The sequence below is a fragment of the Dermochelys coriacea genome, chromosome 8, assembly GCF_009764565.3.
Source record: "Dermochelys coriacea isolate rDerCor1 chromosome 8, rDerCor1.pri.v4, whole genome shotgun sequence".
Lineage (NCBI taxonomy): Eukaryota > Metazoa > Chordata > Testudines > Dermochelyidae > Dermochelys > Dermochelys coriacea.
The window spans coordinates 63,988,294-64,013,098 of record NC_050075.1 but is presented as its reverse complement, the minus strand read 5'-3'; the positions used below and the strand labels follow the sequence as shown (position 1 = coordinate 64,013,098).

The 24,805-nt window shown below is 44.9% G+C and overlaps 1 protein-coding gene across 1 annotated transcript in view; it reads left to right on the top strand.

Moving 5' to 3' along the window:
* F13B (coagulation factor XIII B chain) overlaps nt 1-17,371 on the top strand; it is a 42,849-nt gene extending 25,478 nt beyond the window's left edge. Inside the window, exons 7-12 of the mRNA XM_038413938.2 lie at nt 4,459-4,638; nt 5,063-5,254; nt 14,565-14,747; nt 15,941-16,147; nt 16,535-16,717; nt 17,125-17,371. Of these exons, the coding sequence (XP_038269866.2) occupies nt 4,459-4,638; nt 5,063-5,254; nt 14,565-14,747; nt 15,941-16,147; nt 16,535-16,717; nt 17,125-17,339 (1,160 nt within the window). The 3' untranslated portion in view covers nt 17,340-17,371. The remainder of the gene's footprint in view (nt 1-4,458; nt 4,639-5,062; nt 5,255-14,564; nt 14,748-15,940; nt 16,148-16,534; nt 16,718-17,124) is intronic.
* The last annotated feature ends 7,434 nt before the right edge of the window (nt 17,372-24,805 follow it).

Sequence of the window (24,805 nt, the reverse complement as noted above, 5' to 3'; positions counted from 1 at the left end):
TCCCACAGCCAAATGTAAAGTCCCTTTCTCCAAAAATGGAGGCTCTGGAGCTTATCAATAAAAGAGTTGTAAAAATAAAATTTTATAATGGTCAAAAGAACATATTTTCCCCCTAGTCTTCTTGTGGAAAACTGCTGCATCATTTAGCTGAATTGTTTAACAACAACAATACCACCACCGCCACCACAAAAGTCAGCTTGAGGCAGACACCCAAAATGGGAAACTTCACCCTTAACGGTTAAAATTTGACTGTTTTTATAAGCAATTGGAAAACATCATCTTCTAATGGAAAGTGTCAGGCAACCTTTACTATAAGAATTGTTACCTGCACCACCTGTAGTACAAGTGTGATAATTTAATGTGTCAGGGTTTGACCAATAGATAATAGTAGCAATGTGACTTGATATGAGACTCTAAACTGTATGACTTTGTATGAGACTCATGACCGTCTTGTCATTCTGAAACCTGAAAATATGTTCTTGGTTAAATGCCATATTATCTATCAGAGGAAAATCCTTTTCCCATTGAAATCAAGGGCAAAACTCTCATTGACTCCAGTGGGATCAGGATCTTTTCCTTGGCATTTTACATTCACAACATACAATCATTTGGAGCTTAAAACTGGGACCAAATCATGTGTCCCTTGAAGGCCATGGAGTTTATCACTGATGTCCAGTGAGAGCAGTTTTAGGCCCCTGATTAATTTCTTAGCTTGCTCAGTTGATTCAAGGGGATCAAATGTGGAAAACATCAACACAAAGGCAAAAAATAGATCTAATTTTGGAGTGTAAGTTACAACTGAAAAGAAATAAGTAATGGTCAGAAAATGCTGCAACCGAGTTGGTTGATTTGAATGCACATTAGAAGTGGTCATGGTCTTCCGTAAAGAAATTAAGTTCTCTCTCTCTCTCTCTCTCTCTGTTCCTTTTCAAAAGCAGAATAAACACGGAGCAAATTGTACATGTTTAATGCAGCTTTAACTTGAACTTTTTGTCACTGCACATGTGGGCTTATGCCAGTTATTAGTGCTGCTGTGGGAGACTCTAGGAACCTGTGGGTTGTGCCAGAGACTTATTGCTATTGATTCATTTTTCATCCTGAAATTATGCAACCAACATGGATATGGTGGGATCTGCACACATCAGGATGCATATTGTTTTGTGCTCAGTTGTATGCTATAGTGTGGATGCCTCTCTCCATTATAGATTTGTCTCTGAATGGGGCAGATGCATGTCTGTGCATGATCCCTGTTCATTCTACGATGTTTCAGACGTTTTTATTATTTTGAATGTAACCATATTCTATTTTTCCAACAACAAGCACCTCAGGGAGGTGAACCCCTTCCAGAGTTGACACGCATGCAGAAAGCATATATATGGCATTACTGGGTGTGCTACCCAGTAGCAGTGTTTGCACAAATTTACATTTCAGCCAGCTGACTTTTTACAACACCAACAGACTTTTGTTGTTATGGGTTTTCATAGATTCCAAGGCCAGAAGAGACCATTGTGACCATCTAGTCTGACCTCTTGTTTAACACAGGCTATAGAACTTGCCCCAAATAACTCCTAGAGCATATTGTTTAGGGGGGGAAAAAATCCAATCTTGATTTAAAAATTGACAGTGACAGAAAATCCACTGCAACCACTGGTAAATTGTTCCAGCGGCTAATTACCCTCACTGTCAAAAATGTACATCTTATTTCCAGTCTGAATTTGTCTAGCTTCATGTTATACCTTTTTATGCTTGATTATAGAGCGCATTCTTAATTTTTTTCACCATGTAGATACTTGTAGACTGTAATCAAGTCACCCCTTAACCGTCTCTTTGATAATCTAAATAGATTGATCTCCCTGCGTCTATTACTATAAAGCATGTTTTTAATCATTCTCATGGCTTTTCTCTGAACCCTCTCTAATTCATCAACTTCCTTCTTGAATTGTGGGCACTGCAACTGGACACAGTGTTGCAGCAGCGTCACACTAGTGCCAAATATAGGGCTGTAAAGTAACATCTCTACTCCTATTTGAGAGTCCCCTGTTTATGCATCCCAAGATCGCATTAGCTCTTTTGGCCACAGCATCACACTGTGACTCCCAAACCTTTTTCAGAGTCACTGCTTCCCAGGATAGAGTCCTCTACCCTGTAAGTGTGACCTCCGTTCTTTGTTCTTAGATGTATACATTTAGATTCAGCTGCATTAAAATGCATATTGTTTTGTGTCCTGTTGACCAAGTGATCCAGATCTCTCTGAATCAGTGACCAGTCCTCTTCATTATCTACCCACTCCCCCAGTTTGTGTCAGCTGCAAACTTTATTTGTGATTATTTTGTTTTCTTCCAGTTCATTGATAAAAATATTAAATACTGTAGGGCCAAGAACTGATTACTGTAGCATCCCACTGGAAACATACTTGCTCAGTGACGACTCCCTGTTTACAATTATTTTTGAGACCTATCAGTTAGCCAATCTTTAATCCATTTAACGTGTGCCATGTTAATTTCATATCATCCTAGTTTTTAATCAAACTGTGTGGTAACAAATCAAACACCTTACAGAGGGCTAAATGTATATTGCGTCAACACTATATTATCTTTGTCGACCAAACCTGTAATCTTGTCCTGCCCCTCCTTCCCTCTCTGCCCCCCCCCCCCAAAATCAAGTTAATTTGACAGGATCTGTTTTCCATAAATCCATGTTGCATCCAAATTGCATTAATTACATTACCTTCCTTTGATTCTTGATTAATCAAGTACTGTATCAGCTTCTCCATTTTCTCTCCTATGATAGATGTAAGGCTGACAGTTGTATAATTATCTCCCCGTTTACCCTTTTTAAAAATTGCACAACATTAGCTTTCTTCCCGCATATAATTGTGATGTGCTCTGTAATAGTGTATACTTGAAGTGTCGGGTCCTGAGTCACAGTTTACAGTTCCATCTTATCATTTTTATTAGGGCTGTCACAGTTAATGCCTGTGATTGAGTGAAAAGAAAATTAACGTGTTAATCGCATACCTCTGGGAGTGGAAGGAGGCATCAGCTGCAGCCCCAGCATGTAGCTCTGCCAGTGGCTGAAGGCCGGAGCCCTGCATCCTGAGGGAGGCTGAAGCCCAGAGCCCCCAGCCTCAAGCCTATATTTGAAAATATAGAAAACCTCCAAAAATATTCAAATAAATGGTATTCTATCATTGTTTAACAGCGGAATTAAAACTGCAATTAATCACAATTAATTTTAATTGCTTGACAGCTATAATTTTTGTTGGTTTAAGCCCAATCTGTAACATTCCTTTTACCATAAATTTTTGTAATGATTTCTTGCACTCAGTGTTGTCCAACTTCACCTTCATAAACATTCTTATTTTCTTATTACTAATAGATAAAATGCTTTCACTGAAACTGTCAGATTGAACCTCTGAACTGGTTCACATTCACAACTGATATTTGCAGAATAGTCTAATGCAGCTGAAGGCTAAAGTACCTGTGGCTATGGGATGTTAAAAAAATCTAGGACCTGGTCTGAATAAGCAGCATGTGTTTCAAGATTAAGTTCAGTACTTTTTAAAATTGACTGTGACCTTTACCTGTGGGCTCCAAATTTTAATTTTCAATGGAAAGAGAAAATTGCATCCAATTTTTAAATGGCATTGGGGTGAGAACTGCATTTCAATTATCAGTAAACTGGATTGTTAAGATCATTGGGTCAAATTCAATCTCTTTTTTAAACTCTATTGAACTACATGCTTGCCTGAGTCTGTGGGTGTAATCAATGTGCTTTTCTGTGGCTACAATAGAGTGACAATACCCAGGGAACCCCTAGAAAGCAGAGGGGGAAGCATAAGTGGGACTCTGTAGTCCTTTGTTCATCATGGACCTAAGCTCAGCAGGGGAGATTGGGTGAACAGTTCAGAAATGTGAATGTGACCACTGTGTCCATCAACTACAATGATCACTAGCAACCACTCCCCGCCCCCCCCCGATCAACAACAAAAAAAACATTTTGGAGTGGATACCGCAGCCCATGGCTACTCTTGCAGGACAAGAAGCTGTGGACAAGCTGCACTGGTGCCCTATATCTGGACTGTGGAGGAGGATTTCCTTAACCTGTCTGTAAAGGCTTTTTTACTCAGGATTTATACAGACGTTGAAAGTATCAACCTATGAAAATAGCGGCATCTCACCAAAAATGTCTGTTATAGTGCTGGTTAGGTGTGTCAGGTCTGACTGTGGTGATCTAGACTCTTAAGGTAAAAATCGGAACAATATGCATCACCCAGAGCTCTCCAGGTTTTGCTTTTATTGTTTCTTCACAAAGTTTGTTTCTCTGGCATGGATGTGCGTGTGTGTGTGTGTGTGTGTGTGTGTGTGTGTGTGTGTAAACCAGTTTGCTTTCTTGATAGAGATGATCTGATTAAAGCCTCCACCACATGACATGTCCAAATATGTGTTTCCTTTCTAGATAGAAGAAATAAATGCCCTCCTCCACCTCAGCCTCCCAATGCCAATGTACTCACATATTTAAGAACATATCATAATGGAGCCAAAGTACATTTGGCATGTCAGCTTAATTTTACAATGAAAGGATCAGAAGAAATCCAGTGTGAGAATGGAAAATGGACTTCACCCCCAAGTTGCATTGGTTAGTAGTTGCTTTACAACTGTTTGGAGCTGAAGTAAAACCCAGTTCAAAACATGTCTTAATCTTCATGTCTGTGTCTCAGTTTCCCCATCTTTAAAATTGGGGTGATATTTACCTCCTTTGTAACGTGCTTTGATGCCAATGCATGAGAAGTGTTATGTAAGAACTAGGTATTGATAATTTTGGGACAGGATGAGGGAAGAGCCAGGATCTGAAGATGGATTTAAATCTGAATCCAGATTTTATGTCTGATTCCTACTGGTCCCAACTGCTCCACCTGATCCCTGATTTATTAGCCAGCTGGACAGTCTATAAGACCAATCTTTTTTTATCTTAGGCATTTGGATGTAGTGTCTCATGAGGAGGAAATAGTTTGTAAATATGAATAATTTGAGAGTGGTGTTTTCAATTTTTTTTGCTGTAGTTTCAGAAGCCAAAGAAAAAATACCATGTGATCAGCCACCACCTATTGAGAAGGGTACAGCAATAACTGAGGACAAGATGTATTACACAGGAGACACTGTTAGATACAGTTGTGATCATGGCTACAGTATAAATGGATCAAACGAAATAACCTGTAAAATGGGCAAATGGACATCATCTCCGAAATGTATTGGTAAGTATTCTGCTTGCAGTGTTCTAACTCCTCATCCCTGGGAGGTGTTCCCATACTGCAGAGATTGTTGATAGAACAACCTGGATGGATAGATTAATGGTCATTATTGTCATTAATCACAATAAATTGTATACTATATTTGCAGTTATATTTCAGTTAATTACTGGTGCTGGCACTTGTATTTAAATATTTTATAACTGTTTTCTTGTCCATGCTGCTTTACATATTTTGAAATATTCAAACTCTGAGGCTTCATGAGTTGCTTTTTTGCTTAATGGCTTCTATGATAACATAGACTCATAGAAATGTAGGACTGGAAGGGACCTTAATAGGTCATCTAGTCCAGTCCCCTGTACTAAGTAGTGTCTAAACCTCCAGTGACTGAGATTGCACAACCTCCATAGGTAATTTGTTCCATTGTTTACAGTTCGGAAGTTTGTTCCCCATGTCTAGTCTAAATATCCCTTGCTGCAATTTAAGACCATTATTACTTGGCCTGTCCTCGGTAGTTAAGGAGAACAGTTCATCACCCTCATCTTTATAACAATGTTTTTTATGTACTTGAAGACTTTTATCAGGTGCCCTCTCAATCTTCTCTTCTCCAGACTAAACAAACTCAATATTTTCAATCTTTCCTCATAGGTCATGTTTCCTAGACCTTTAACCATTTTTGTTGCTCTTCTCTGGACATTCTCCAATTTGTTCATCTCTTTGATGAAGTATGGTGCTCAGAACTGGACACTGTATTCCAGCTGAGGTCGTCGTATCAGTGCTGAATAGAGTGGAAGAATTGTTTCCCATGTTCTGCTTACCACACTCCTCCTAATATATCCCAGAATGATGTTGCTTTATTTGAAACAGTATTATAATGTTGACTCATTTATTTTGTGATCCACTATAAACCCCAGATCATTTTGTATTTGTACAATTGATTATTCCTTCCTACGCGTATACTTTGCATTTGTCCTTATTGAATTTCATTCTATTTATTTCTAATCATTTCTCCAGTTTTCAAGTTCATTTTGAATTCTAATTCTGCCCTCCAAAGGGCTTGCAACCCCTTCCAGATTAGTGTCATCCACAAACTTTTATAAGTGTATTCTCTATGCCATTATCCAAATTATTTATGTGGGAAATAAATAGAACTGGACTCTACTCAATACGCTCTTCTAACTTGATTGTGAACCATTGATAATTACTCTAAATATGGTCTTTCAACCGGTTGTGTGTTCATCTTATAGTAGGATACACAATTTTTATTTATTTTATTTGTATTTATTTTATTTATTTAGGATACCATATTTATTTAGTTTGTTTATGAGAGAGTCATGTGAGACAGTATCAAAAGCATTAGTAAACTCAAGGTATATCACATCTACTGATTTCCTCCCATCCACAAGACTTTACCCTGTCAAAGAAGGATATTAGGTTGGTTTGATTTGTTCTTGACAAATCCATGTTGACTGTTACTTATCACATTAGTATCTTCTACCTGCAAATTGTTTGCTTGATTATTTGCTCCATTACCTTTCTGGGTTCTGAAGTTAAGCTGACTGGTCTGTAATTCCCTGGGATGTCCTTATTCCCCTTTTTATAGATAGGATACTATAGTTGCCCTTTCTCAATCCTCTGGGATCTTTTTACATCCTACACGAGTTCTCAAAGGTAGTTGCTAATGGCTCAGAGATCTCTTCATCCATTTCCTTAAGTATTCTAGAACAGTTTGGTCTCAACCTTTACAGACTGCTGAGCCCTTTCAAGAGTCTGATTTTTGTCTTGCGTACTCCAAGTTTCACCTCACTTTAAAACTACTTGCTTACAAAATCAAATATAAAAATACAAGTGTCACAGCACACGGTTACTGAAAAATTGCTCACTTTCTCATTTTTACCATATAATTATAAAATTAAATTAATTGGAATATAAATATTGTACTTTCATTTCGGTGTATAATATATAGAACAGTATAAACAAGTCATTGTCTGTATGAAATTTTAGTTTTACTGACTTTGCTAGTGGTTTTTATGCAGCCTGTAGTAAAATGAGGCAAACATCTAGATGAGTCGATGTATCCCCTGAAAGACCTCTGCATACCTGTGGTTGAGAACCATTGTTCAAGGATGTATTTTATCAGGTCCTGCCATCTTGAGGACATCTAACTTGTCTAAGTAATTCTTAACTTTTTCTTTCCCTATTTTATCCGTGTATTCTACTTGGGGTGTGTGTGTGTACACGCGTGCCCAGTACCGGAGAACTTTGCCTAGCAGTACTCATAGGTTGTTCAAGCCCTATGGCCCTAGCTCTTCCCCTAGTCATATAAGGGCAGCACTGCCCCGAACCCCTCAGTTCCTTTTCACCACCCAGGGCTGGAATTGGAGCTCTGTGTGATGTTTTTCTGTGTGATGTTGATCTCCGTTTCTGAGAAATGTGTTGTATATTATCGTTAATAGTACCTTAGATAAAGTTTAGTGTTATAATATTATTTTGAGTAGTTAGCTACCCTGTGTGATGTCCTTCCCAGGGTTCAAGCATTGTCCATTGTATGGGGGAACCATCCCCAAGACTGATTCCCAGATGAAGTGCTTGTTGTGTCTCAGGGAAGGACTTACACAGAGCAGTGCTCCGTCTGCAAGTCTTTCACAAAGAGGACTCAGGTAATGAGAGATTTACAACAAAAGCAGCACCATCAGGTGATAAAAGATAACCATAAGACCTCTTTGACTCTGAGGTGCTCTTCTGATTGGCAGTTGCCTTCGAATCTGGTAAGTGATGCTGCTCTGCACTCTACTCTGGCATTTCCCCCAAGAGGAGGAGCAGTTGTCCTGCCTCCAGTGAGGAAGAGGTACCATAAAATGAATCTGGACCCATTCCAGTGTTCAGAGAGACTCTTCCTGGTCTAACCAGCACTGTACTCCGTCTGGCGCACGGGGGGAGCAAATCCATCCAACTGCTCTCTGGTACTGCACTGGGAACAGCAAGAGCCCATACCATCAACTCTAGTTCTGGCCATGGGGTGTTTGTTGGATCTGGTACCAATTGCATTGGCACTGACTGTCTCCACACTGGCAGCATACCAAGTGGCATCAAACCTGCTTTGTCTCACATTATTGGACTCCCCACTGGCTCAAGAGTATGCTGCCACCATGGGTTCTATTACCTTGTCCTCTGTTGTGCCCTGGGCAGCTTCTGGCAGTGTCACAGAGCTACTGGGCTTGTTGGCACCACAGCTTGCACTGCTTAGGCCTTAGACTATGGAGTTGAGGCAGATTCCAGGCCCAGCACCGAAGGTTCCCCTCAACTATGGTGCATCCTTCAGCACTGTTGTCATTTTGGTGGTAGATTTCTTCAAGTTTGGTCTCACCCTTAGCCTCAGTACCAATGCCTTTCCTGGTACCAGGTGGGATTGTGTCTCATTCAGTACCGCCGGTGCTGATCCCCCATTCCTCTACAGCACTGATGCAACCCCCATATTGGGTTTCAGATGACTCTGACCATTTGTTTGCCCTGTCGGGGCTGGCTCCCCTGTTGTCTACTCAAGATCCAGGTCAGGGTTGTCCTCGCATTAGTTGTTGGACAGGCATCAGAGACTCCCCTTGGAGAGCATTAATACTGAGATCAGCATCTGTCCCGCAGTTGGGACAGGGGTTCTTGAACCTGGCCTACTGGCAGCCAATGCCTTATCTTTTAGGTCCAGTGGCCTCCTTGGGATGCTCCTTGGTCCCTGAGGTACCACTCCTCAACTTGCTCCACAGTGAGGTCACTCGTCCTGATGGTGGCTCCCACTTCCAAACCACCTCAACTGCAAGCAGTCACTGAGTCTATTCCCCTGGGACCTGCAGGGCTATTCTGACTGGATCATGTGGTTCAAGGACAAGACCCATCATTGGCTGAACAAACCACCTCCTCAGACAACTCCACTGTGCTGGAATCTTCCTCTTCCTTGATGCCCAAGGACTTTAAAACATATCAGGATCTCCTGAGGTATGTGGTTGCTACCTTGAGTAGAAGGTAGCATTTCGGGTAGAAGCAGCACTATAGACTGGGATTCTGCTCCAGTATTTTCTGATCCCCAAGGGATGAGACCTATCATCGAGCTCCATGAAGGCAACAAATACCTCAGATATATGAGATTCCATATGATCACCTTAGCAACTATCCTCCCCTGCTTTTTAAGTCACAATGACTGGTTTGCTGCCCTGGACCTTCAGGGTACTTATTTCTATGTAGTAATTCTTCTGATCCATAGGAGATTTATCGTAGCTGGCCAGCACTACCAGTATGTCATGCTGCCTTTTGGCCTATCTTCTGATTCCTTGCCAAATGCATGATTATGGTAACAGTGTACCTCAGTAAGAAGGGAATTCATATCTTCCCATATCTGGAGGATTGGTTACTGAGGGACAAGTCCAGAGAAGAAGTCTTCTGTCATGTCCACTTCCCCCTATGCTTCCTTGGTCATCTAGGTCTCATCCTAAACAGTAGGATGTCAACATTGGTTCCAACTCAAAGAATCAAGTTCTTTGGGGCCCTGATAGACTCAACAAGTTTGAGAGCAGTTCTGCCAATGAAGCAATTCCAGGCAATCTGCCACCTTTGTCTGGAGCTGCAGTCTCAACCCTCAGCCACCGCCCAAGCATGCCTGAGGTTGCTAGGTCATATGGCTGCATCAACACAGGTATTCCAATATGCCAGTCTGTGCCTATGTCCTTTTCAGATGTAGCTGAACTCGGTCTGTCATCCAAAGCATCATCTCTTGGACAGACTGGTTGGACTACTTTTCTGCCAATTCTGGACTCCTTACAGTGGTGGATGGCTCAGAGCAATGTGTACAGGATGTTCCCTTCACTCAGTCCCCTCCAACCATTACTATTGTCACTGATGTCCCCGTAATAGATTGGGGAGCACACTGGGGGTTGTTGAAAGTTCAAGGCTTGTGGTTGGAACAGGAAGCTTCCCTGCATGTCACTGTCCTGGAGCTTTGTGCCATCTACAATGGCTGTCAGGTCCTTCAAGATTGTATCAGGGACTTGGCAGCTCACATCCTTACCAAAAATACAACTGCAATGTATTATGTGAACAGACGGGGGAAGCACATTCCAACATGTTGTGTCAGGAAGTGATCAGGCTCTGGCAGTTTTGTATTGAGGAAAACATTACACCTATGGCTAATCACTTACGTGGGATCCAGAATCACCTGCCAGATCGTCTCAGCAGAAATTTCTTCCTGAACCATGAATGGTGCCTGAAGTGCAGCATCCTGCAGTCCATCTTTACTGTTTGGGGCATCCCAACAATTGATCTGTTGGCTATGAGACACAAAAAGAAATGCTGGCTGTTTTGCTCCTGAGGGGGTGTCAGTCTGGGTTCCCTGACCAATGTTTTTCACATGAGCTGGGAATCGATACTTTTCCTCCAATTCCAATCATCCCTCAGGTCATTCTCAAGCTGAAATGGACTGTGCTAAGCTCATTCTCATTGCTCCAGCATTGCCAAGTTCATGTTTGTTCTCCGACTGCCTTGTGTTGTTGATCTGACTGCCCATTTCTCTTCCTCTTCATCCTGATCACCTGTCTCAGCATCATGGTGGATACTGTGTGGTTAGTTGAGGAGAAGAAATGATGTTTGGAGGCAGTCTGGCAAGTCGTTACCAATAGTGGAAGCCCTCCACCAGAATTACCTATTTGGCTAAGTGGAAGCAGTTCTCAATATAGGCATTTAGCCCAGGGACTTTATCCAAAGCTGGCTTGTATTCAGGACATCTTGGAGTACCTGTTACACCTTCTTCAGTCTTCTTGTATAGCATTTAGTTCCTTGACAGTCCATCTGACAGTGGTTTCAGAGTTTCATCTTCCCATCCATGGGAAGTTGATGTTTTCAAACCCCATAGCAGAGAGGTTCTTGAAAGGAGTCCCTCATCTCCACCTGCCACTTAAAGAGCCAATTCCTTTGTGAGACCTTAATAGTTTTAGCAAGTCTTCTGGGACCTCTGTTTGAGACTCAGACTATTTCTTTCTCCTGTCTGTGTCAGAAAACTGACTTGTGACAATAATGTCTTCAGGGAGAGTGGGTGAGATTCAGGCTTTCATAGCAGAAGCCTTTTGCATGCAATTTTCTAAAGGCAAAGGCCATATCCTGAGTTTTTTATCCAAAGTGTTTCCCAGTTTCACTTGAACGTGTATATTTACCAGGCCCTTGAGGAAATGAACAGCCATGGGGTTGGCAAAGACGGCACACCCTGCCACTCCCGGATGAAATGCAGATATAGCTTCTAGGTGTACCTTGATGGAAGGAGCAGCCAGACCTTGCTGCTTGAGGTGTAACAGATATTCCGGGATGAGAGGGATGGGGGCCTGCAATGGTTAAGTGCAGCCCTGGGAGCACCAAATCTCTTCCACTTTGCCAGATAGGTGGCCCTAGTAGAGGGCATCCTGCTACCGAGCAGAACTTCCCTGAATGGCTGTGAGCACATGAGCTCCATGGGGCTTAGCCATGGAGCTTCCAGGCCGTGAGGTTGTGTATGAGCAGAAATGGGAACATGTACAGCAGATGGTCCGACCATGAGAGGAGGAAGGCATCTGCGATGGAGCCTTGGCTGTGGTTCTTGAAGGAGCAGAATGAATGGCACTTTCTGTTGCTTTGAGTGGCGAAGAGATCGATGTGGGGAGTTCCCCATCTCTGGAAGATGGTTAGGGAAAATCGGGGTCTGTACCTCTGACGTTCAGCGCAAAGGAACTGAAGGGGTCAGGCTGGTGCTGCCCTTATGGCATGGGGTGGAGCTAGGGCTGCCGGGCATGGGCTCCGCCCCTATAAGTGCTGCTAGGAAAAGTTCTTAGGTGTGTGCATCCACAGCGCACTGGAGCTAAAGTTGAAAATACGTCTGTAACACATCTTGAAGAACAACAGTTACAGCTAGGTAACTGTTTTTTGTCTTTCCCTCCTCACTGAGTAATGGGCCTATCCTTGCTCTTCCCTTTGTTCTCATGTATTTGTTTAAATTTTTTTACCCTTTGTCACTTGTTATTTTAATCTTATTTTGTACCATGACCTTTTTAATTTTGTCCCTACATGCTTGTCAGTTTTTTAATATCTATCGTCCTTCGACTGCTTGCTCGTATCGATTCCAGTTTGTGTGTGTGTGTGCCATGTGCACAGTCGTCAGAAAGATTTTTCCCCTAGTAGCACCCGTCAGGTTGGCTGTGGAGCCCCCTGGAGTGGCGCCTTGATGGCGCTGAATATGTGACCCTGCTGACCCGGTGCCTCCTCAGTTCCTTCTTGCTGCCAATGCATCTGATGAAGTGAGCCCCTATCCCTTTCATCCCGGAATACCTGTTACACCTCAAGCAGCAAGGTCTGGCTGCTTCTTCCATCAAGGTACACCTAGAAGCTATATCTGCATTTCATCCGGGAGTGGCAGAGTACGCCGTCTTTACCAACCCCATGACTGTCCACTTCTTCAAGGGCCTAGAGTGTCTATACCCAAATGTTCAGCAGCTGATCCCTACATGGGACCTCAACCTGGTTCTTTTGAAACTGATGGGACCTCCCTTTGAACCACTGGCAAATTGCTTACTCCTATATCTTTCATGGAAGGTCGCCTTTCTAATTGCAATTACTTTGGCAAGGAGGGTCTTGGAGCTCAAGGTCCTCACTTCTGACCCTCCATACACAGTCTTCTTTAAAGGCAAGGTGCAGCTCAGGCCTCTCTCGGCTTTCCTTCCAAAGGTCGTGTCCCAGTTTCACTCCAACCAGGACATTTTCTTGCCTGTGTTTTATCCCAAACATCATGCGAGCAACCAAGAGCAGAGACTCTCTGGACGTTTGACAGGTGCTCGCCTTTTATATTGAACGCACAAGTCCATTCCAAAAGTCGAACCAGCTATTCATGGTGGTGGCAGACCGTATGAAAGTTCTCCCGGCCTTGTCGCAGAGGATCTCATCATGGATTATCTCCTGCATCCCCACCTGCTGTGAATTAGCCAACATTCCAGCCCCGGCTCTCAAGGCTCACTCCACAAGAGCACAGGCCTCATTGAGGGTGTTCCTGGCCCAGATGCTGATTCAAGAGATCTTCAGGGCAGTCCTTAGCGCACACTTTTGCCACTCACTATACCATCACCCAGTACGCTAGTGATGATGCAATCTTTGGCAGAGCAGTGCTCCAGTCTGTCGTACCATAGCTCCGACCCCACCGCCTAGGTAGGGCTTGGGAGTCACCTAACTGCAATTGATATGAGCAAGCACTCGAAGAAAAAATGGTTACTCACCTTCTTGTAACTGTTGTTCTTTGAGATGTGTTGCTCCTATCTATCCCAGACACGCCTGCCTTCCCCTCTGTCAGAGTAACTGGCAAGAAGGAACTGAGGAGGTGCCCAGTCAGCAGAGTCATATATTGAGCTCCATCAAGGCACCACTCCAGGGGGCTCCACAACCAACCCGACTGGTGCTGTTAGGGGGAAAAACTTTTTGACAACTGTACATGCGGCGCACACACACCTAACTGGAATGGAGATGAGCAACATATCTCGAAGAACAACAGTTACAAGAAAGTGAGTAACGGTTTTTTCATAGTTTGACCTAGTTTCCACTTCTTATATCACTCTCTTTAGTTTTAGGTCATTGACAATATCTTGGTTCAGTCAGGGTGGTCTCTTACCATACTTCTACCTTTCCTATGCTCTTATGCCCTTAATAATGTCTCTCTTAAAACCTGCCAACTATCCTGATCTGTTTTTGCTTAGACTTGCTTCCCACAGATCTTATCTACCAATTCTTTGTTTGCTAAAACCTTTTTGTCTTTATTCTGCTGTTTTCCATCCTACCATTTCTTAGAATCATGAACTTAATCGTTTCATGATAGAGTTCATATCTTTTCATCTCTTTATTTTTTCACGCAGCCAGAAATGTGTTAAGCACCTCAGAAAACAAGTAAAGACACTCCCGTCCCAGACAAACATACAATCTGAATTTAGCATGACCCAAAAAGTGAGAGTCATAAACAAAGGGGATTTGGATGGAAGAATGGTACAGGTAGGATAACTATAGCAATGAGACTGCATGGTGACTCAGTAAGGCATTCACATATCTTGGTGCTTCTGTTCCTTTTTGTAACCCTTTTAAAAAAAAAGAAAAGAAAAAAAGAAATAGCAGCTAAATTGTTGCAAGAAGTTGCAATTTTGTTTGTTACCCCAATTTCCATTTATTCTGTAGCTTTAATTTCCTTCTCAGAAAGCTAGTTGCATTGATTCTGGTACTATCATCTGAGAGAATTGTTGTGTACAGATACAGATTATAGCTACGGTTCTTCTCTTAGAAACGCTGGAAACTTGCTCTTCTCCACCTGCAATTAAAAATGGTGTTAGTTTTGGACCATTATTGACAAACTACACAACAGGTTCCTCAGTAAAATACAGATGCTATCGGTACCACACATTGGAGGGTCCTGAAACTGTTTATTGTGTACAAGGAAAGTGGACAGCTCAGCCAACTTGTTTAGGTAAGTCTTGTAGAAAAACTAGATGTTGTATTCTATTATTTGTGATTTGATAAGACCATGAAAAAAACAAACCCATACAGCTCTATGGGAAATGCTGCAGTCTCAGTTAAATTTCAGGTGGACAATGCCTGCTTCACACAAACTGCTACCACTATGATATCTTTCTCTGTAGACTTGCCGAGACAAGTACTTGATGGCTGAAAGAATGAATCCTCTTCTCGCCTCTTGAATTTTTGCCTTGTGGTCAGTTCTGAGGCATTGTTGTGGGGCAGTTTGCATTGTCATTTCCCAAGCTGTAGCTTTTTTCTGGTTAATCAGAGACTTTATTCTCCTGTGCCCTTTAAAATGTCATTATTAGAAAACTCTTATAGTAAAGCACAAACAGACAGGGTGCTTGAACAATTTGTATAGTGAGGGTGCTGAGAGCCATTGAACCAAACTGTAAACCCTCTATATAATGGAAACCACTTCAAGTTGGGGGGGGGGGTGCTGCAGCACCCCCTGCAACCCTAGTTCCAGCACCTATGCAAATAGAAGACCAATACAATTATATTTACTTATTTAATGTAATAAAATGTGCATATCTATCAATTTAAAAATAACCAAAATAAAACAGACCTAAAGTAACAATTTAACTCAAAGGAAAACCAGATATCAGTCAGATATCTAAGTAAAAAAGTTAAATTTGCCATGTGTTGGCTACCCTTGTCCTGGAATGGCTGACAAAATCTAGCATCTGTAGTACTGCTGTCAGTTCTGGTAGGTGACTCTTTCCTCTTAAAAAGATTTTCCCAGTTATGGTAACTAAGTAGGATTAATGTTCTTATCTCTGTCATCAGCAGAAGTGAATTATTTACCATTAGTAAACACAGCCTGAGGTATCATATGCATCATTGGTACTGATTAGTCTGATTTCCAGGAATTACAGGAATTAGCCTGATTTCCCCTAAAGTTTGTGTCAAAAGGAGTTTGTCCTCTGTGATGGGACAGTTCACATTCCCCAACTTACCTTTAATTTTACCTATTGTAATTGTGATTTCTGGTGAGTAAAGATCTAAAGAAGTGGTAGCATTTCATATAAAGTTCAAATCAGTTTTCAGGATCATTAAGTTAAAAGCCTTTTTTGGCTAAGAACTTTTAAATTTGGGAATTGTTACGAAATATTTGTATAAACGTAGATGTTTGTTTTCCAGAACCATGCATTCTTAATGCAGATGATGTTAGCGATAACAACATAGAGATGAAATGGAGACTGGAAGGAGAGTTATTTTTCCTGCATGGTGACACTATAGATTTTGTATGTAAACAGGGATACTATTTGTCATCCTCCAGCAGGCAGTCTCAGCTAACAGTACAGTGTACCCATGGAAAACTCAGATATCCAACATGCATTATGAAAGGTAAAACAAAGCTGTTTTTACAGTCCTATAGTAACTCACCCAGTTCAGACACACTGAGATAGCTTTGCTTGAACAGTAAAGACATAGACTCTGCTATTAATAACAATAGAAGTTTAGGGGCAAATTGTCCCTTCTATAGCAAAGATGTATTTTAAAATTATATAAATACAGCAGAATAACACATTTTCCTAGGGGGGTGGGGGTGCCTGCAGAAGAGGGGTGAGACGTGTCTTTCTAAACACTTGCAGCCCAAAGATTTGCTGAGAATCCCAGCTCCAGAATTTAAGTGCATACAAAGTAAGAAGTTCTTGTAGGGTGCCAGCTTCTGCTCTAAGACACACTGTATGTCTTTTTGTTAAAGTTTTTGACCCTATTTATTTTATGTAGATCCCAAAGAAAAATGTGGCTCCCCCCCTATTATTAAGAATGGAGAAGTTATTGACCGACGACTGACAGAATATGAGAATGATTCTTCAGTTGAATATACTTGCTTTGATCATCATTTTTTGCAAGGGTCCAATAAAGTCTATTGTTCCAAAGGACAATGGACTACCCCACCAGATTGCATAGGTATGTAAGATGTGCTTTTGTTTAAAAAAATAAATAAATAAATAAAAAATGACAAGCTCAATAAAAGTTGATTCAACTTTTGTTTCAGGTTTTTATTAATTTCCAGTATTCAAATTAAGTTCTCAATCTGAGCAATTTTGGTAGATCTGAAGCCTCTGGGCTTTGGTAGATCTGGGGAAACCTGCAGTTGTTTATCCTGTTTTCCTAAGCCTATAAGAATTGGAGTATGTATGCAACTTCCAAAAGTACTATCACCTGATGTTTGTCTAATACAGTAGAAGGAAGGAAGGTGTTTGTGTCTAATTTTAATATACTAGCTATAGGCAATAATGCAGTCTCATATATTAATATTAACCTGTATATTAAGTTATAAAGGAGATTAACTATGCATCTTTTTTGTGTTTAAGAACCATGCACTTTATCGAAGGATGTAATGGACAAAAATAACTTAATACTGAGATGGAGTTTTGATGACAAATCTTATTTTTTCCATGGGGACTACATTGAATTTCTATGTAAAGAGAATCATTATGGAGCACCATCAACCTCAGAGTTTGATTTTAGAGTACAGTGTAGCAGAGGACAGCTGACATATCCAAGATGTGTTGAGAGAGGAAGGTAAGGCTAAGGCAGTATTTAATTTGAAATTTGTACATGCATACATATAATATTTTAATTTCCATTTATGGGCTGCCATTTCCAAGATGATTAACCAGCACTAATATTGATTCTCAACCAAACTATAGCTCTGATATAGTTACATGTGGCTAATATATTTATGTGCATTTCACATATGGCTTCTATGAGTCATAGTTTTGTGATTGGTCCTTTATTGGGGGTTGGAGAGGGAGCAATAGAAGTAGTTATAGAATCTCTGAAAAGAATTAAATGTCTTCCTGTGTGATGTGAGTTGAAACTGTTTGGTCTAGTGGTTAGAACCAAAGGCCTAGGAACCAGAAAGATGTTGACTATAGTTTTTCTGATGGCTGAATCAAAAGTATTATATGGCAGGAGTTCATATACTAGGAGTTGCAACCTCTAGATGGGTGGTGCCAGTCTGGCTCGAAAGTTGTGGTGAAACTATAAGATCACAGTTGCCATTGGACACAGGGAGCAGACAAAGGAGAAGTTCTTTGAGTGATTGCTCATGTGCATTCCACACTAGGTGTGCGTGCTCGCCACGTGCACCGGTGCAGGAAGTTTTTCCCCTAGCAGTACCCATAGGGAAGCACCCCTAGCGACCCCTGGAGTGGTGCCTCTATGGCACGGTATAAAGGGTGCTGCATGCTCCCCCCACCCTCAGTTCCTTCTTGCCAGCAATGAAGGTGCATTGGAACTGCTCTGCTCCAGCTTGGCTGCTGCTTTCCTCTTGAACTCTTGTTCGTTCATAGTTAGTAGTACATGTAGTTAAAGATGTAGTATTTAGATTAGTGTTAGTTTAGTGCACCCAGGTCAGGGCATGCCCCATGCCCTGGGCTTTAAGTCATGCAACACTTGCAGGCGGCCGATGCCAGTGAGTTATCCGCACACAGACTGTTTACGCTGTCTGGGGGAAACCCATCTCAGCGATCGCTGCAAAATTTGCAGATTCTTCAAGCCTCAGACCAAGAAGGAAAGGGACATTCGGCTCCAAGCCATTCTGATGGAATCGGCGTTGACCTCTACTCCGGTGCGCCGCTCCGAGTTGGCACCGAGTACTGCGGTGTCGGTATGTGGCGACCCTTCGGTGCCTTCCACCAGTCGGCACCGCTCCTTGTCCGTGGGGCATGCCAAAAAGGCTAAGAAGAGGTCTTCTTCTCTGAGACACTGGAGCAAGACCAGGGGAGAGATTAGATCCAAGTTGGGCAGTTCTCGATCCTCATCAGCCTCCAGGCCTCTGACTCAGGATGAGCGGAGCAGCCCGGCCCACTTGGCACTGACCTCCCCAGATGTCCAGGTGCTCTCCACGCCGGAGGCCCTGCAAGCGGCCAAGGATATTATGCCAGTTGCAGGGGCATTGCCACCATTGGCTCCCCGGTCCGGAGGCAAGTCGCTGCTTGGATCTCTGCAGTCACCGCCTGGTCGGTACTGTTCGTGGTCTAGGGAATGTTCCTGATGCCTTTGGCCGCTCAGCGACCACCCCGTGTGCAGTCCGCGCCGGTCCCCATTGACCCCACCAGGTTGTCTGGCTGGGTTCCAACTGGCAGGAGTTCCAGGCACTGTTCCACCTCAAAGGACTGTAGACCGTGCGATGGGAGCATGCCCCGTCAAGATCAGGGACAGACGGCACCAGAGGTCCTTGTCTCCGAGAGGTTACCATAGCCCGTTGCGCTATGGGCATCGATGCCGTTCCCGTTCTTTGTCTCGCTCCAGGACCCTGCTGGGGCACCACTCCTGTAGTCCCAGGCATCAATCACCGGCACCTCACCGTCACAGATCCTCCCGTCGGAGCCAATAGCGGAGCAGCTGCTACTGGCAGTAGTCCCGCTCCTCCACGCCATGGTCTCATGATCAGAACCATTCCTGATGCCACCACTCCTCCCAGTCCTGGGACAGTGGCAGGTCGTACGCCAGCCCGGTCTCCCTTCGTAGTAGTCAGTCAATGGGACAAGCTAGTCAGGCTGAACCGGGCTCCTTGGCTGGCACCATGATACCAATGGGCCCCGTGGCCCATGGCACAGCCCCCAGTGGTGGCTTGCTTGGTGGCCGGAGCCTTAGAGAGACCGTCGGCCTCCCTCTCTCAGCCTCCCAGAAAGGAGTTGGAGGGGTGTTCGTCTCTGGTTCTGTGCCCGGATGGCGACCAAGTGGTAGGATCTCCGGTACTGGTAGGTATGCAGAGTACCGCACCCCCATTCTCATCCTCCCTTGATGAGATGATTACGGCCCCTCCTCCACCTGTTCTGCAGGAGGACTGTAAGGTCCACCAGGAACTGTTGAAAAGGGTGGCATCGAGCCTCAACCTTCAAGCCGAGGAGGTGGAGAAACCCTTGAACTCCCTCTTCAACATCCTCTCAGCCTCGGTACTGGGCAGGTTGGCCCTCCACTCCACGAAAGGGTGACAAAAATTTCAATCGCCTTACGGCAAACCCCAGCTTCCTTGCCCCCATCTCTAAGAGGGTGGAATGCAAGTACTTTGTGCCTGCCAAGGGGCATGAATACCTGTACACCCACAGTGCCCCCAGCTCCTTGGTGATCGAGTCTGTCAACCACAGGGAGAGGCAGGGCCAACCAGCCCCTAGTCTGAAAAATAAAGACTCAAGGAGGCTGGACTCATCCAGGAAAAAGGGTTTATTTTTCCTTGTGTTTCCAATTAAGGGTGGCAAACCATCAGGCCCTCCTGGGGTAGCATGATTTCAATTTGTGGGGCTCTCTGCCTAAATTCGAGGACTCCCTCCAGGAGCATGACAAGAAAGACTTCAAGGCTCTGGTGGAGGAGGGTACAGCGGCTGCCAGGACAACTCTGCAGGCAGTGTCAGATGCTGCAGATACGGCTGCAAGGTCTGTGGCCTCCGCGGTGTCCATGAGGAGGGTATTGTGGCTCCTGCTGTCGGGGCTGTCCAGTGAGGCACAGAACTCCTTGCAGGACCTTCCATTTGACGGCAAGTCCCTGTTTGCGGAACAGATGGACGTGAAATTGCATGGCCTGAAAGATTCCCACACAACGCTTAAGACACTTGGCCTCTATGTCCCAGTTCTGGCCAGGACCAAGTTTAAGCCTCAGCAGGCTCCCACCCAGGCCACCCGTTCTAAATATGAGACCCCTTATAAAAAGTCATGGAACTATAAGAAACGTCCCCAGAGGCAGTCCCAGTCTGCCCCCTAGCCTGGGCCTTCCAAGGGCAAACAGGAGGGGAAATGTCAGTTTTGATGGGATGCCCGGGAGCGACTTTACCAGTTCATATCAGGGATCCACCCGCAATAAAGCTTCCCTTCTCCAACCGGTTGTGTGCTTTTCTCCCTGAGTGGTCGTGGCTGACCTCGGACCGTTGGGTCCTCAAAACGGTCTCCCGGGGCTATACCCTCCAGTTTACCTCTACCCCGCCCAACCATCCTCCGTCCCCATCACTCCTGGAGGACCCCTCTCATAAGGCCCTGCTCGAGCCTAGGAGTGGTGGAAGTGGTGCCAGAAGAGTTCAGATGCCAGGGGTACTACTCCCACTATTTTCTTATTCCAAAAGCCAAAGGGGGGCTCAGGCCCATCCTGGACCTGTGAGGCCTGAACCAGTACATGGTAAAGCTCAAGTTTTGCATGGTCTCTCTGGCTTCCATCATCCCCATCCTGGGGACTGGTATGCTGCCCTCGATCTGCAGGACAAATACTTCCACATCCATATATTCGAGGGGCACAGGCGTTTCCTCCACTTCATGGTTGGGCAGGAACACTACCAATTTACGGTCCTCCCATTTGGCCTGTCCACTGCTCCCAGGGTAGTCACAAAGTGATTCTCTGTGGTGGTGGCCTACCTCAGACGTAGTGGGGTTCAGATCTTCCCCATCTTGATGATTGGCTGGTCAAGGGCAGCTCCAGGTCGCAGGTGTGGGATCATGTGGCATTCCTCTTGTCCACGTGCACCACCCTGGGCCTGTTGGTAAACAACACCAAGTCCATGTTAGTCCTGGTGCAGCGCATAGAGTTTATCGGGGCAGTCCTGGATGTGACATTGGCCAGGGCCTCCATCCCACCAGACAGATTCAAGACCCTGAAAGGACTCATCAACACAGTCACAAGGTTCCCCGTGACTACCGCCAGAGTGTGCCTCCAGGTCCTGGGTTACATGTCAGCATGCACATATGTGGTTCACCATGCTAGGCTCAGGATGAGGCCCCTCCAGCTTTGGTTGGCTTCGGTGTTCTCCCGGTCCAGAGACAGGATGGACAAGGTCCTCACTGTGCCCGAACCAGTGATCACCTCCCTATAATGGTGGTCCTCCCCGGGGAACATGCTCAGGGCCAGGCCCCCATCGGTGGAGCTGGTGTCCAACACGTTGGATCTGGGGTGGGGAGCCTATGTGGGGAATATTCAGACCCAAAGTCTGTGGTCCATGCAGGACTTTGCCCTGCATGTAAACGTCAAGGAGCTCAGGGTGGTTCAGCTGGCATGCGTGACCTTCCACTCACAGCTGGACGACAGAGTGGTCAGGATTCTCACAGACAACACGGCCTTGATGTTTCACATCAACAGGCAAGGCAGGGCCTGCTCCTCTGCTCTCTGCCAGGAAGCTCTCAGGCTGTGGGACTTCTGTATAGCCCACAATATTTGCCTGCAAGCCCACCACTTACCAGGTGCCTGGAACTCACGGGCGGATCACCTGAGCCGAGACTTCTCCTCTCAGCATGAGTGGTCGCTACACCCAAAGATGGTGAACAGGATTTTCCAAGAGTGGGAAACTCCCCAATGGATCTGTTCATGATTCTACAGAACCGCCGGTGTCCCCGTATCTGTTATGGGGAGTGGGGATATTGGGCATGGGTGCTATCTCCGATGCCTTCCTCCTATCCTGGTCAGGCCAGCTTCTCTATGCCTTCCCCCTGATCCTGCTGATTGTTAAGGTCTTGGAGAAGATAAAAACAGGTAAAAGGTCCTCCTGATCGCCCCAGCATGGCCCAGGCAACATTGGTATGGGACTCTCACGAGGCTGGCAGTCGCCCTGCTGTGGCCGTTGACATCCTGCTTGGACCTGCTCTCCCAGGACCAGAGCCACTTCCTCCACCCCAACCTAGCAGCACCCCACCTCACGGCATGGCTGCTCAATGGTTAGGCCAGGAGGAAAGGACGTGCTCGGAAGGGGTTCAGCGCATCCTCCTGGAAATCAGATGGCCCTCCATGCACCAGGCCTACCTGGCGAAGTGTTCTCAGTTTTCCCGGTGGGCAGCCAATTGGGGTGTTTTGCCTATGGTTACTCCGACCCAACTCATTTTAGACTACCTCCTTCAACTTAGAGCCCAAGGCCTAGCGCCCTTGTCCATCAAGGTGCACTTGGCAGCCATATTGGCCTTCCACCCACCTGTGCAGGGGCACACGGTATTCTCCCATGCTATATCTGGCTGATTCCTTAAGGGACTGGATCGTCTCTTCCTGTACGTTAGGCCCCCAGTCCTGCTGTGGGACCTGAACTTGGTGCTGGCCCAGTTGACAGGTCCCCCATTTGAGCCTCTAGCTATGTGCTCCTGGTCGCACCTCTTGTGGAAGGTAGCCTTCCTGGTGGCGATCACGTCAGGTAGATGGGTCTCGGAGCTCAGGGCCCTGACCTCCAAGCCCCCGTACATGATGTTCCACAAGGATAAAGTCCAGCTCTGGCCACATCCTCTGTTCCTCCCCAAGGTGGTTACCACATGGGTCAGGACATCTTCCTGCCGATGCTCTCTCAGAAGCCCCATGCATCCAGTGAGGCGTGCCGCCTCCACATGCTGGACGTGAGACGGGATCTGGCCTTTTACCTGGAGTGGACTAAGCTGTTCAGGAAGTCCTCTAACTGTTCATCGCCTTGGCCGAACACATGAGAAGTTGGCCGATCTCCACTCAGTGGCTCTCCAATTGGATCACTTTGTGTATTTGTACCTGTTATGATCTGGCGGGAATTCCCTCGCCACCGATTTGTGAGGGCACACTTGACTAGGGCGCAAACCTTGTCGGCTTCCTTTTTAGCCCATGTTCCCATTCAGGACATTTGTAGGGCTGCCACATGGTCTTCAGTTCACACGTTCACCTAGCATTATGTGATGGTCTCCCAAACCAGGAAGGATTCCAGGCTCAGCAGGGAGGTACTGCGTCCCAAGAGTCTGTGAACTCCTATCCACCTCCAACAGATATAGCTTGGAATCACCTATTGTGGAATGCACATGAGCAATCACTTGAAGAAGAAAAGACAGTTACCTTTTCTGTAACTCGTGTTCTTTGAGATGTGTTGTTCATGTCCATTCCACATCCTGCCCTCCTTCCCCTCTGTTGGAGTTGACTGGCAAGAAGGAACTAAGGGTGCAGGGAGCGTGCAGCTTCCCTTTATACCACAGCATAGAATTGCCACTAGGGGTGCTCCCCCACGGGTACTGCTGGGGAAAAACTTCCAGTGCCGGTGCACATGGTGAGCATGCACACCTATTGTGGAATGGACATGAGCAACACGTCTTGAACACCAGTTACGGAAAAGATGATGGTCTTTTCTCTTCCCTTCCCTCCTAAATGCCTGTGTCATGGTGCGTTCCAGGAAAACTCTGCCCAAACATAGTTGGGAGTCAGTTGCGTTGTCCCCAATTGAACGTAGCACAGCAACGAATTAATGATGCTTTTCTGTAGCAGTGTGGCCGTAGAGAGGAAGAGGCAGCTCCAATCCCAATTGAGTAGTTCCTGCTACCACATCCAACAACCCCCACCCCATAAAATAACCCAACACCACCTCTTGCTGCCAAAACCAGCTTTAGTTTCTTACCATGACTCAAGGGATTGTGGAACTGGAACCATGAGAAGATGTCCTACATGGAAAAAAAATGGGGAGTGCCTGATCTAAATAATGGATGCCTTCAAATGATTGTGTGTTTTTGCTAGCCTATTTTTGGATACCTTCCTGATTCTGATCCCTAGAGAGCCACTGACTCAGTGACCTTGGGCAAATCAGTTAGTCATCTTTGTGTATCAAGAATGGTCACTTCCTCAAAGACTCCTCACTGTGGAGCAGAGGACGGCTACAGGTGCTGCTGTCCACTTCCACTGGAGTGGGAATATCAGGGAGCAAAGTGAAGTGCCTTCTTGCCCCACAAACCTTCAATTTTTAGGACTGAATGCATTGCTTTGGCAGCAATGTCAGGTTGACAGTGAGACTCCCAGTCTAGGACCCATACAATAAACTCCTTGTGTTGCAACACGTTGTTGTAATACTAGACAAGTGGTCCGGTCAAGCAGAACCTTAATGAAAACTGTATGTGGCATCTGAGTTGAGCTATACTGCTGGTTATAGGTATTCCATATTAGGATTATTTCAGTGATGGATCTCAAATTACTGTTTCTCTCCCTGCCGCATTTTTCATGCACTATGGAGCATTATATATAACTGCCTCAGTTAGAAAGGAAATAAAACTATCACATAGGATTTGTGGGAAAACCATTCCTAATAG